This window comes from Ambystoma mexicanum, chromosome 9, assembly GCF_040938575.1.
Source record: "Ambystoma mexicanum isolate Mex_15411 chromosome 9, UKY_AmexF1_1, whole genome shotgun sequence".
Classification (NCBI taxonomy): domain Eukaryota; kingdom Metazoa; phylum Chordata; class Amphibia; order Caudata; family Ambystomatidae; genus Ambystoma; species Ambystoma mexicanum.
Genome location: NC_090931.1, coordinates 1,352,981,438 through 1,352,995,949, shown reverse-complemented (window position 1 = coordinate 1,352,995,949; position 14,512 = coordinate 1,352,981,438). Strand labels below are relative to the sequence as shown.

General features: G+C 46.6%; 1 protein-coding gene across 2 annotated transcripts in view; it reads right to left on the bottom strand.

Annotated features, from left to right (window-relative positions):
- The window catches only part of LOC138489128 (contactin-associated protein-like 5), a 1,755,478-nt gene that overhangs the window by 1,740,254 nt on the left and 712 nt on the right, over positions 1-14,512 (bottom strand). For both annotated transcript variants that reach the window (XM_069616764.1, XM_069616763.1), the window contains exon 1: positions 14,083-14,512. This exon is cut by the window's right edge. In XM_069616764.1, coding sequence (XP_069472865.1) covers positions 14,083-14,170 — 88 coding nt within the window. In that variant the 5' untranslated portion in view covers positions 14,171-14,512. The remainder of the gene's footprint in view (positions 1-14,082) is intronic.

Sequence of the window (14,512 nt, the reverse complement as noted above, 5' to 3'; positions counted from 1 at the left end):
GCAAAGAAGCCTGCCCCTTTCAGAGCTTGCTTGAGCACATCATGAGTCCATCACACAACCATGCACTGGCTAATCAGTATCACACACGTAATGTACCAGACACCACGCTCGAGGAAAATTGTTCTGCATCACAGGCACGTTGCATTCCCTCTTTTCCTGATGAATATTCTTTTGATACACTCCGAATGCTTAAGCATGCACCCGCTCCAACACAATCGTACAGCGCCCCCCATCACTGTTGTACTTTTCTAGTCGTTTGCCTGTTTGCTTCTATCCTACTCCCACGTATACTGGCTGGACACAGCACTCCACTATTTCGACAAGCGTGGGTACTGTCGGATCACTGTGGTTGTGACATGATAGTTTACTATCATAACAAATCTGGAAAAACAGAAAAACAATCGTATGCGTCATATTGTCTACATGTGATGACCTTTCATGTTCGTGTGTCTTGTAGGTGGCTGAGATATGTCAAAAGTATACATTTTAACTCTAGAACTTCTGTATGTACAGTTATTACCGCCAGAGACTCAGACATAAAAACACAGACATTGGGCCTCATTACGAGGTGGGCGGTAAGGGATTACCGGCACCGGTAAGGGCACCGGTGCCGGTAATCCCTTACCGCCCTACTACGACTTCCCTTTGCGGGTCCTCCCTTAACGCCTGGTTTTTCCAGGCGTTAAGGACGGGACCCGCAAAGGGACTCTGGAGCTAATAACGGTACTACAATTTGCGGTACCGTTATTAGCGCCTTCCCCATTCCCATTGAGCCCTATGAGGGCTCAAATGGGAATGGGGAAGGGCCCTGGTGAATGGGGAATTACCGGTCCTGCCAACCTTGGAATGGACCGGTAATTGCTCCATTCACCAGGGCGGAGTCGGACCGAGTTTGGAGGCAGCCATGGCGCCATTAGCGCCATGGCTACCTCCAACCTCATAATGAGGCCCATTATCATTAACATGCCTTACCCGTTTGAATGACTGAGAAGAGCGTTTGGTAAATGTCCTATTCCATATTGGTAACCTAATGAATCGGACCAGCTGTACGAAGATTATTTGACTGTGTTTGTTAAGACTAATCATGTGGTGTCCCGTTTAGCCTAAGAACGCGCTGGTTGCCCTTATTTAGCCAAGGCGGTAACTGGGGGTTCTCTCTGTTGAAGAATGATGATTGCATGTGTGATGGTATGTCTAAGGAAAATGTGCTGCAGTCCCCTGTCTTGTTCATTTAATGCACTGGTAAGGAGAGCATATCTCCTTTCCATTCTGAGATCTACTGCAGCTGTGTTGTATTTGCTGCCTCTCCCCAATAGTCCTGCTGCAGCTGCTGGAAGCAGATTCATTAAATAGGCATTATTCGAGAAACAAAACCCAGAAAATATACTGAAATTACATGTTCTTCTTCATCAATTTGGCAGAAATATGGATTGAATAGCAATGTGTCATATAAGCAATATATGTATTTATGTTTCAGTTTTTTATATGTTTTTGCATTTCTTACATGTTTTTTTTTTAAAACAAAAAATCTAATTAGTATTTAACAATATTGGCATTTTTAAACTGTATTCGTTTTTGGAGTTGCTTTGCACTTTGCAGTTAAACAAAGCTATTTGAATGATTGATTGGCTATACATGATGTAGAGAATAGATCCCAGTTTGGAGATGCTGCTGGGTTCTTTTTCACTATATCAATGGAAGTTGGCCCTCTATAGGGATGGGGCACTGTAATATTATCGAGAAAAGAAGAATCAGGTAGAATGGAGCCTTTGTGCAAATGCCAAAGGTTTCATGTTTCACGGCGGACTTTTGCACACAAAGAACTGCATAACAAAGTGTGTCATGACAGATACAGAACTGAGCAGTTTTCTTTTTACTTACTTTTCAAAAAGCAAATACTGTGGAATAGATAAATGCTTGATAATCTATTTTTGATAGACCCTGTCCGCTATACTGACACACACCTGGTTTTATGTCTGGCTCCAGGCAATTCTGGGAGAAATAGATGCACCAATGTTGATTAAACGCAAGGCTTTCTGTGGCGCAACACCTGTTGGGTGTAAATGCTAATAGCCACAAGGGTCATTGTAATGAAACTACCTCTACTCCGCAGGTGTGACAGGATGAGTAGTGGCTAAACCGCATCCTCAGCCCTCACATTTCTACAAACCAAGAGTGATCCCAATCATACATGCGATATCGGCACAGGTAAGAGATATACCTTATCCGCCTTTTGTGGTAACGTGTGCTGAGGGCAGGTTACACTCATAAGAGGGGTTTCAATGTTGGGCAACCCAAACAGCAAGAGCACAACAGCCTAAAAAATAAAATAATGTCCAATCACAACATATATGCTTTAATTAAACACACTGATCAGCACTGAAAAAAGTACTAGATAACACTAACAAACACCCACTCCTGTGAAAAAGGACAGAGACATGTAATGATACAAACAGCCTCATTACGACCCTGGCGGTAAGTTACCGCCAGGGCCGTGACATTACCGCCATGGCGTAAACTACGTTTACGCCATGGCGGTAAGGGGATTTACCGCCCCATTCCGACTTTGGCGGGGCGGTAAATCCCCAATCCCCATTTACCCTTCCCCATTCCCATTTTTGCCCCATAGGGCATAATGGGAGTGGGGAAGGCGTTAATTACGCCACCGTAAATTACGGTGGCGTAATTAACACCAAGGTCCGTTTCCGCCATGGTTTTTTACACCCGCTAAAAGCAGGTGTAAAATCCGCCATGGCGGAAAGGGAACTCGGAATTGGCGGAAAGGGGTTGGCGCAGCTAACGCTGCCGCAAACCCCTTTCCGCCAGGGTCGTAATGAGGCCCAAAAACTCTGGATACATTGCAGAGAGGTGACAGGCAATACATCATCACACTGTTCAAAAAGGATATGTTTCCGTTCCAACAGAACCTGATTCAGTTATTGGCAGTACAACTGTGAAGAATCAGGGTTCTAATCATGATTTGAGTGGTTTGAATCATGTTCAGATGCAGCTAGTTGTGTTGATCCAGAGGGGCAGCAAGCATTGTGTTAGGTTTGAAGTGCGATCTTTACAGTTTGATCTGGCGTTCTAATGAATGGGGTTGATGGGGCCACCAGGGTTGGTTTGATGTTTAATCATGGTTCAAAGAGAAAGATGCTGGTGACTTAAGGTGATTGGTCGAGATACAGCTGTTCAGGCCTTTTCCAGTGACAAGCTTCTGGTTCAAACCTACAACAGTGTGCTCAGCTGTCTGGTGCTGCTGCAAATTGGTTCAGAAATGCAGCGACAGCAGTTCATAGTTTGCGTGAGTTCAAAGGCAGCACTGAGGGGTCCTTTTGGTTCAAATGTGTCAAACACAGCTCAAATGAAGTTCGATCATTTAGAGGTGAGGTAAAACAGGTATCCTGAAGATTTTGGATCACATGGTGCTGGAAATTCCAATCCACATGTGCAGGGACAAGAGGATACTGTGTTCTCTTTCTACCATGTATACGAGCACTCCTTCACCTCAACTCTCACTTAAGAAGTCCAAATAAATTCTTCTTGCAGTCCAGGAATGAATCAAAGAAGGGGTAGGAGACCACTCTATTACAGGCAGAAGGTCCTATGGGATTAGAGAAAATCAGGTTTGCTTTTAAGGGGTCCAATCTCTGTTCCTGTGACAAGTGGTCTTTGCCTTATTGCATCCCATCCAAAGTACTGTGTGATAAAGGAAATGCAGAGAACAGGAATGAAGGAGGGGAGTAGATATTGCAGAATCATTTTCCAACTTTGCTGAGATCCATTTGACTACACTTGCCTTGCACCTTTCTCAAGCCCATAGAACCAAAGGCCCTATGGTATGAAACACCCTAGTGTGAGGCTAGGCCTTTTGTTTAGGCTGTGCCCTCAGAAGCCTGTTTGCCAGGCTGCTCTAGCTGGGACCTTCCTTGGCTGAACAGAGGAGATACCCTCCCTCACAAAGGATCAAAGCAAGGTATCTCCCACTGGCTATTGGACTGCTGGTTGCAGCAGAGACAACCAGTTTCATGGAAATACACACAGCTTGTCCATGACTGGCCTGGGCTCACAGGATTGACATTGGTATTATACTGAACAAATGTGGCATTAATAATTATGGGAAATAACAGCCACTGTACTCCAAACTCAGGTGTGGTTTATGTTTACAGATTCAAATTCCACCAGGATGCTAGTTCATCATAATTATGTGGTTTTGGAACACAGGTGCAGATTTTTACTATCACGCGCGTTGTCGAGAGGGCACCTGTAAACTTGGAACCTGTTCTGTGCCACTGGAGGGCAGCTGTTGGAGATCAGGAGCCAGATTCAGAAGAGCGCATGTCTCAGTATACTTTTCGCATGGACCTTAAAGGAAGGGGGTTCTGGTTAGCAGAACACCTTTGTATGCAATTGAATTGCTAGCATCATTTTATGTTTAATACAAAATAAAAAAGCCAGGGCTTCTACACCCCTGTAAAATGGCATTTCCTCACAGTCATTATTACAGAAATTGTGCAGCATTAAAGGGCAATATAGCTCTTACATGTGAATACCACACATTGGTTGTAAATAGTTATACCTAATTCATTTAATTGTGAATTGTGATACCCATCAGGTTGCTATGTGATTCAAAAGACTGTGTACTATCGTTGAACGACCTCCCTCTGAATGTGAATGATGATGCCCTCTGGGTGATGCCGAATACATGCTTGAAGTGCTGAGGAAGTGTACTGGCATAAACAGTTGAGCAGGTATCGCTCTGTGTGGCTTTTCTGTTGTTTGTGACAATCTGATAAACAGTGCTCACCCAGAGTGCCTGGGAGCTAGGAGCTCGGCCAGCATTTAGGATTCCTCATGAACGCCTCCCAGCGCGAGCCGCATGAAAGTGAAGGGCTGAGGAAGTGTTTCCCGCCAGAAGCAGTTGAGCAGTTTGACAGGGGCGGTAGGTGGCCACCATGACAGGGAAGTCTGTCTACTCCCTTCGTAGTCAGTAAGCGTCTGCTACAACGTAGAAAGACTGCAGAGTGCCAGGTACAGTCACAGACTTGAGCGATAAAAGGGTGAAATCTTCTGTTGTTGGAGAAAGAGTGTATGCATCACCCAGAGTGGGAGCATCTGAAGATGTTTTGGTCTCAGAAATCTTACACAGTTTAGCTGATCCTGGCATATCCGGTACCCGTGTGAAAAGTATAATCACTCCCAGAGCATTATCGGCTTCTCCAGTCATTCAGGGTGTAATTCCTGAAGTGCTTTCAGGCTGCAATATTAGGAAACATATTGCCAGCAAGAGACATTCGAATTCAGCATTTTTGACCCCAGTGGCCAGACAAAGATTGACTGGGCCTCATTACGACCCAGGCGGTAAGGGGTTAATGGCGCCGTAAAAAGTGTTGGCGCCGTTAAACCCTTACCGCCTAATTACGAGGTCCCTTTGCGGGTCCCGACCTTAACGGCTGGTTTAAGGAACCCGCAAAGGGACTTTCGAGGTAATTACGGTACCGCAATTTGCAGTACCATAATTACCGCCTTCCCCATTCCCATTGAGCCCTATGGGGGCAAAAATGGGAATGGGGAAGGGCCAATGGTGAATGGGGATTTACCGCCCCGCCAACATTGGAATGGGGCGGTAATTCCGCCATTCACCATGACAGAGTTGGTAAAATACCGGCGGCAACCATGGCGCTACTAGCACCATGGTTACCGCCTGAGTCGTAATGAGGCCCACTGACTTTTTTCCTCGTTCTGGTACTAGTACGGAAATTCAACCTAGTAAAACACACTCTGCACCAGCTTTAGTGAATCACTTGAATATCAATGATAAAAGCTTAATTGAAATGGTGGAGATACTATCCTTAAAATCGGTGAATGCCACTCATGTGTCGTTTAGTGAGGACTTTGAAAGGCTAGGTCAGTGGTGGACATGTGCGGAAAGAAGTAGTGGAACTATATTCCCAGCAGGCCTGATCCAGCTCCCCACAAACCTCATCACTGTGCCCCTCTCGTGCGCAATTCAAACCCCAAAACAAACGTGACTGCTGTTTAAGGGAATATTCAGAGCATTGCACTGAATGCTGCTTTCAACTTCTTCCTACACTTCGATTTTGAAACTAAGCTATTCCACAATGCTTTCATATTAAAAGAAAAGTATAGGAGCAATAAACCTTAATTTAAAAAAGTAGAGGAACAGCGCTCCCAACCGCTCCTGCGCACTTCGACCAATGGTAATGGTCGTTCCAGTGTCACCGATTCAAATGAGTCAATCTCTGCATCCGTCCATTAGCCTGGGTACTCCTGCAGCCTTAAGTGAGCTTATATCTGTGAATAACTGGACTTTGCATGGTAAAGGACATATGTGAGGAATTCGACCATCTGCACAGGGAGTGTGCCCTCGCTTGGCCGATTTGAAATTTTGTAGTGAAATGAAATGATGGGAGATCAACCTCTGGAAAACGTGTGGGGCTAATCTGCACACAGTTTGGAATGTGACAGTCACAGGTACATCAAAGCATCTCAAGAAGGGGGAAGGCAAAACCTTCCTCCTGCCATGGACAGCCTCATTAACTGACAAAGGCTCCATGGATCTGCCCTTTCCTTTGTCCGCCCTGCTGGTGGAGGTGCCTACTGATGAGAAGTTAATTGAATCAGGCCTGCGAGAGGCCTGGTCGCAGGACTGACAAAGGACAGGAAACCCAACACCTTTTTGATATGCATTGGTGTCAAACTGACGTCAGCTCCTGCCCCTTAGTTTCAAGGGCAGTGAACTGTTTACAGTGGTCATCCCCGCAGGGGGACCCAATCAGCAAGTTATGAGCATATGGTTTGGCAGCAACCATAAGTCTGGTCTGACCACCACATCAAGGGAGACCTGCCACTTTTAATCAGGAACCACAGAGAGCTCAATTAGCGAGAGGGGCACTTTGATCCACAACAGATAGGAAGATGAGTGGGACTTTGGAGTACATGTTGTCATCCTGTTGCAAAGCACTCTGGTTATGAACTCACGCATAACAGAAGATTGTTGGTGGCGACTCAGGATTGATTCATTAAGGTAGGCTTAGCCTGCACCAATCACTGGGACCCATTTGGCTTTAACAAATTACTGAGCCTATCTTTTGGCAAATCATCTGACGGCTTCGAAAGGAGTAAGAAGAAGGGATCATTTGGACCCTGGCTGAAGGTACAGTCTGCCTTACAGATTCTGCCAGTGAAGAAAGGCCTGGATTTCCAAGAGGGAAGCAAGAGCCCTCCACTAAGCTTCTCCCAGGGAACAGAGGGAGATACTGAACTCATGGGACCCATCCAGCAGCTCCAGAACCTCTACCCAGCTAGCACAAAGCGTGCCCTGCTAAGTTCTTCCAGCAAGCTTCTTAGGGGGAAAGTGCCAGAGAGTCTCTGAACATAGGACAAGGCCATTGCCTGCAAACACTGGCCTCAGCTTTGGGCCATCCGCCTTAAAGGATGACACAGGTCCAGTGAAGCAGCTAGGAGTGCCACGACAAGCATCAACCAGCATCCATCATTTAAGGACATTTTCGAGGCAATCGAGCCCTTGTACCGCGATCGACTGCACCACTGACTGTTGTCACGCTGAAGTCACTAAAGCCATACAAGATGCCTCGAACAGTATTCTAGATCCGTCAAACAGCACAGAGACAACAATTTGTGACGCCAGGCACCATGTAGGCCAGCCTGCAGCCGTTTGTCCTGTCTCGCTTTCCGAACTTCCTGCCACTTGATACCCAGAGCAGTCTCATATCTTGAACTCTGTTGCAGAAGCTTCAAAGAGTCCTGGAACTGACTCGACCCTCTCAAGCATCCAGAAAATCCCAAGCACCAGGTGCATTGTAGTTCTGTCCCCCCGTCCTTTCCAACATGTATTACCACTTGCGCCCTTGGTGCTGAAACCAAATCACCTTAAACAGCTATGACTGATTGCTTTACTGACTACCCTCCTGCCAATACCCAGAGACCATCTGTTTCCTTCGTGAAACTGTCTGTCCTCTGTGTTCCTTTATGGAGTGGATTGTATTCTGTAGTGTGCTAGAACTGTCTGTTGAAAAAATAATAAATTAGATACTTTTATACAACCTTGACTGGACAGTCCCTTATATCTTTGGGTAATGATTTATTTTTGCTGTGTTGCAGCTAACCAACAATCCACGACCTATTTATTAACGATCCATGACCTATTTATTAATTAAATTAATACAAATATTAATTTAATTAATTCCCCATTTGGCAGAACACTACAGGGTGAATTTTGTTAAAATTTGAAATTATCAAAGCTCACTTCCCAGTGTGCTCTGAAAACTATAGCCTATAATTTAATTGGATAATCCTTGTTGTCCAGCTGACCCCGACTTCTTTAAGGAAGAGGGGTCTCTTTGTTCTTAAATCAGTCCAACCTTTTTATCCAGCTTCCCCAACAAAGGCCTTTCAGTAAGGGGGTCTGAAATCCAAAATTCCCCAAAGCATTCCAATTTTTCTGTCTGACTTCCCAACATAGACCAAAGCAAGGGGGGGGAGGGGGTCTATGAAACAAAGTGATACATCACCCTGTGTTTGTTTGTTTTAAACCAATGTTTGGGCTAAATTATATTATTGATCAGTGTAATTATTTCATTAAGTGAAATTGGCAGAAAGTGTACAATTGTGAGTGTGTTCTTTTTAACGCACTTTTGTGGTGTATTTATGCTGAGAGAACTTGATTGTGTTGTGCCATGGATAATGTGGTGTGTTCGATATTTTTGAGCTAATTTCTATTACTGTTAATTTAAATAAATACCACTATAGTTCCCATACTCCGGCCTGGTTCTTAGCTCAGGGGTGAGGGATCCAAGGGGCATGATATGTGTCTGAGATAGGGCTAAAGAAAAGAATCTGTCAAACAGTTTGTTGCATAACCACGTGAGTGGGGAGGGAAGGAACTCCCTGTGATGAGGGTGGCTTCTCAATAAACCATTACACTGTGCATAGCGTGCAGGGAGAATTGACTCAATTTCCATGGTGGGGTGTAAAAGGGCAGCATAGAATCATGTATGCCACCTTTTCGTTCTCCTCTCTTGCACCCCACAGCAAAAATGAGGAAAATGTGCCCGGAAGGATCCGTTTACACAAAAGTGCACACGCGTAGGTCCCCGCCACCGAATTACAATGGAACTCAAAAATGAGCTCCTATTTGTTGGAAATAAAGGTGCACATTTTGACATGTACCCCTATGTACCACATAGACCTGAAGTGACAATGGCTGTTACCAGGTGTCCAGGATGCCCACTTGTGCTGCAGTGATTATTTGAACACACTCTCCATGTGGCATTTAATGTGTTATTGGGGCAATGAGCAAGACCCACTGGGTGCTCCTGGACATCTCAATGGGTAGGGTTAGTTGTCTCGTTTTATTCCATTGTTTCACACTAAGCATCAGGTCTGGGGTGGGGTGATGTTGAAGGGAGTCACGGTTTTCTCATTCTCTTAGTACTGGCATGTGCCAGCTGTCTCCAACGATTGCCTTTTTCACTAAGGGTGTGCCAGGTTTTCCCAAACTGATTGCCTATTGCACCAAAAGAATTAAAACAAAATAAAAAATAAGTAGCTATACTGCTCTTTCCCAGGAGATGTCACTATCTGTCATGTTTAGATTCGCATCATCCATTACAGACATTTGACATTAGTGTATGTGTTTCTAACACTGAAGAGAAGACACAACATCATACACAGAACTAAGCGTTCGAGTTTTGAAGCATATGCTGATGTCTGTTCATTGAAATTATGTAATCATATTAATATGTAAGATTGAAACGTTAGGAACTGGAAAGTGCATTAACTCTATGCTTCATTTAAATGTTATCATGGAATTTTCGTCTTCTTTCTTTTATTTTGGCTTTCGTTGTTTCTACTGTTTTTGATATTTTTTGTATTTATTTACTTAGAATGTGTGGGATTGACAAATGTTGTTTAAGCAACCCAAATGGACTACTATTGTTCTGGTTTGGTTCGCTGTTAAAATGTAATATACTGTATTGTGCGTTCTGTTGTTGTTGTTCTGCTGCACTACTTCTTTTTCTCTGCTGTTTGTAAAGGTTTAATTTGCACCAAATACAATTAAAAAATGAAATGAATCCATTTTTGACTGTACATTACACATACGTAACACAAGCGTTAAATGGAGTTTTACTCCATTTCCTTTCAGGTGCGAAGGCTCAGATGTCTGTTGGGCGTGTAATTCCTTGGCTCACATCTTTTAAAGTTCTTTAGCTACTTGGAATTCTCATGCTGGGCCTGAACCTGTTTAGGGCCATGCCACAGATATGGATGTGTGACCTGTTAGGAGGACCCCCGGGCCCTTGATTTCGTTCCCACTTAAAGCACTGCTTAGAGCAGAAGGGGCGGCCGATGCCTGAGGGCAGGGGGATTATCTTGCTAGAGGTAGGTACTAGGGGCGCTGGGGTGGGGTGGTAAGGACGATAGATGAAAGGTCCCCTTATTTTGTACCGTGCTGTGTCTTTCTCGCCACACTCCACTGTTATTTTTGACCAGCTTAATAAATGCTGCGCGTGATTGGGCGTACCCAGTCGGCTGCTATCACATTGTAAGCACACCTTTCTGCTGCAGTGGTGCGTTCCGCTTCATAGCGAGCTGGGCCTCAGGCTCGGCTAGGTGAGACGGCAGAGAAGCAGTGTGGCAACACCGCGCCTGTGCCGAATGACACACGCTGCGCTTCACCCTATATGCAGCAATGCCCGCGACCAGCCATCCAAACCCCACTGAGGCTTGCATATATGTGCTCGCTTAACGGCAGCAACTGCATGCCAGCGCAGTCCCTCGTGCCTTGATGGGTTGCGTCGTTGCATTTCACAGCAGAGTGGCATGATCACGGTACGGTTATATGTCAGTCCTGGGTTGCACATAGCGCTCAATATTGTATTACACTGCGTTTGTGCAAGGCCCCTTGGCCAGCTGCGTCTTCTTCTATCTAGCGCATAGATGCATTTGGGGTACCCCTGCCCCTTGTGTGGTTATGCACATCAATTCAGATTGCTTGCCTGACCTGCGTCTATATCAGAGTGTCGGGTTCTAGAAGTTGAACATCGAAATATTGCATTGTATCTTCTGTGCAAAGGCAGCGCTTGAACATAAATCGACAGCACCTAAAACGCCCCTCCAATAGACAATGCAATACTTTTAAATGGTATGCAATAAACTGCCATACTACAAGCACAACACTCAATCATCTACTTAATTTTGAGATGCTTGCTTGGTTTTATTTTAAGCAGGGCTCTTATTTCGAGTACATCGTTGTATTGCAGCTGTGTATGCACGTTTGTATCTTTTCTGATTTAAATGCGTGTTTCTTTATTGTGTCTTTTGATTTGTCAGTGAAAGTTGCACTTGGCCACCAGTCTCCTAAGAGTTCAGCCTCGGCTGCTCAGTCACCCTCCCATGAGGTAGAAGCCTCCTGAAGATTCAGCCTCAGCTGCTCAGTCACCCCGCATGAGGCAGAAGTCCCATGAGAGTTCAGCCTCGGCTGCTCAGTCACCCTCCAGGCCCCTGAGAGTTCAGCTTTGGCTGCTCAGTCACACTCTCATGAAACAGCAGCCTCCTAAGGGCTCAGCCTCGGCTGCTCAGTCACCCGCATGAGACAGCAGTGCCATGAGAGTTCAGCCTCGGCTGCTCAGTCACCCTCCCATGAGGCAGCAGCCTCCTGAAGATTCAGCCTCATCTGCTCAGTCGCCCTCCCATGAGGCAGCAGCCTCCTGAGAGCTCAGCTTCTACTGCTCAGTCACCCCCCCATGAGGTAGAAGCCTCCTGAGAGCTCAGCCTCCACTGCTCAGTCACCCTCCCATGAGGTAGAAGCCTACTGAAGATTCAGCCTCATCTGCTCAGTCGCCCTCTCATGAGGCAGCAGCCTCCTGAGGGTTTCGTGTTGGCTGCTCTGTCACCCTCCCATGAGGCAGCAGCCTCCTGCGAGTTCAGCCTAGTCTGCTCAGTCACACTCCCATGAGGTAGAAGCCTCCTGAGAGCTCAGCCTCCGCTGCTCAGTCACCCTCCCATGAGGTAGAAGCCTCCTGAGAGCTCAGCCTCCGCTGCTCAGTCACCCTCCCATGAGGTAGAAGCCTACCTCGTGGGAGGCTGCTCAGTCACCCTCCAGCCCCCTGAGAGTTCAGCCTTAGATGCTTGGTCACTGTCCCATGATGCAGCAGCCTCCTAAGGGCTCAGCCTCGGCAGCTCATTCACCCTCCCATGAGGCAGCAGCCTCCTGACAGAACGGGTGCGTCTCCCCTATGTCCTTATCGCATGCAGCAGTATCAGCGCGGTTTGGGTGCAGGCTGTTTGGGGGGAACTTGTAAACACACAATCTGTAAATTATTCTAGTTTCGGTTTTTGTGATGAAATATATGTTGCTTTCCACAAACCAACAGTGACCTCTAGTGTTTCGTGAAAGACGATAAAGACATGGACATGTACTTCGATTCTTGTGGACGGAATAGAAAGGAACGCGTGTTCACTTAGATCACATCCCACTCTCGCGAGGCCTCTGCGGGTTAAAGGTTGCTACACTTCATTTCTTGCAAGTGGTGTCTAAAAGCAGCACGTCGCTATGAATTGGCGCTATTCCTCAGTCCTGCTAGCAAAAGGTGCCTGACTGCATGCCGAAACCATTTCACAAAGGTCGCTTGCATCCAATGTTGTTATCTAGCCACCAACGAAATGCATGCTGGGAGTTGTAGGCTCATATTTAAAGCGAGTAAATGAAACATTATCCCCGGGGCAACGTTTTTACAAGTTCCGGGAGTTCTCGAGAAACTCACTGGTAGCAAGTTCTTTAGTGCACGTTTTTCTATTGACGTTAGAAACAACTACAATTCCCAGAATTCGATCGTTTTGGAATGTAAAAGTGATAGCCTAGTGACAAGGAATCCCCTGACAGACGCCCACATACATATAGGGGAGAGAGTGAAATCTGAAGTCACATAAACCAAAGCGATGTCGGAAAAAAGGCGACCCTTCTCCCAGGACGCCAATCGGCAGCTGTGACAGCGGCTTGGAGAATGCTCTTCAGCCGATTACATGAGCCACGGGCCCAAATTCATAGAAAACCAATAGCGGGCAGCGAATTACCCGTCACAAAAGCACTTCACTCAATGAGTTCTGTTCGGACTGCGACACAAATGCCCTGGCGTTTCATGCAGCGGCTAGCAGGGAGTATGCCTGCTTCTATGCGCTCCTTATTTGAGCAGATTGGGGAAACGAGTATATATTTCAGAATGTCACTTATTCATTCGAAGTTTTTTTTATTCATATGTGTCTGTTTCCAAATTACAGAGCGCGCCACAAACAGGCAGGCAGGTAAGAAGCTGGCTGCTATTTTAATCCAACAGACGCCGATTACTCACAATCGTAGGACCCTCTGCTTGTCACCTCTGGCAATCATGACATTATCAGCTGACATAGCCCTCTCTAACGGCATGGCTTATGTCCACATGCCAATGTTCAATGCTGGAGACACATACACGCCAAGGGGTGCCCTTCGCGCCTTTTCTGCGGCACTTCGGCACACAGGCCTGGCATCCGATTGCAGGGGGCACAGTTGTGCAATATGAAATACACATATGCCCGCTGTATTTTGGCGACTATTCTACCTCACTTCATTCTAATAAAACACAGCCCCGCGTTCATACTGTTATTGCTGGATGTCTGAGAGTGTTGATTCTGTTCACATTGAAACAGACCCTGTGGCCCCTGCAACTGGGCAGCAGGCATGTCCCGGGAAGCCTGCTCTGCCCAGAGACGCGAACATGCAAGCAGAGCCCATGCCTGGCTGTTTATAGCAGATAAACATTGCAGCGTGCAATGACTCCACTGCTGTGCTGCATGGCGAATGTCTGCACCTTCATTCCGCCTGAAACAGCTGCAAAGCCGTGTCTGCTGGAAAACACTGCTTACTCCTTGCAGGGCTTTCGCTTCCCCCGGTAGGTATGAGCTCCCCCCTTCACATGGCTCCCTCCCGCCTCACCTCCACCCCGTCCCACTGCGCCGCTTACTGTGGCATGCGTGCATGTATTAGGCGCGGGTCTCACTTACAGTTAGACGCAGCTAACGCCAGACGCCTCCCGCTGAAAACCACCAGGAACGCCACACTCCACCAGGGGCAATGGACGCCAGAATGCATGCTTTCTCAGCAATGCCCTGTCAATGCCAGAATAATGTCTCGGTCGCTCGTCTCCTTTGCACCTGCTCCTCTGTTTAGGCGCAGCCTGGAGACAGGTGGAATAACGCTGGAAGCAGTCCCCGAGCAAAGCCGGGCCCTTTAAGGGGCAGGTGCGGGGATGGGAACCGCACCAGGTCCTCGGACACAGGGCTCTCTCCTGGAGAGCAGACTGCTGACTAATCCTCAGAGACAGCCTCTGCTCTCTCGGACTCTCATTACGTTTTGGAGAGTGCTCCTGTGTTGCAGGCTTAGAACACTTGCAGTTTAACTGACGGGCAGACCGTTCAAGGTTTCTTTACTCAA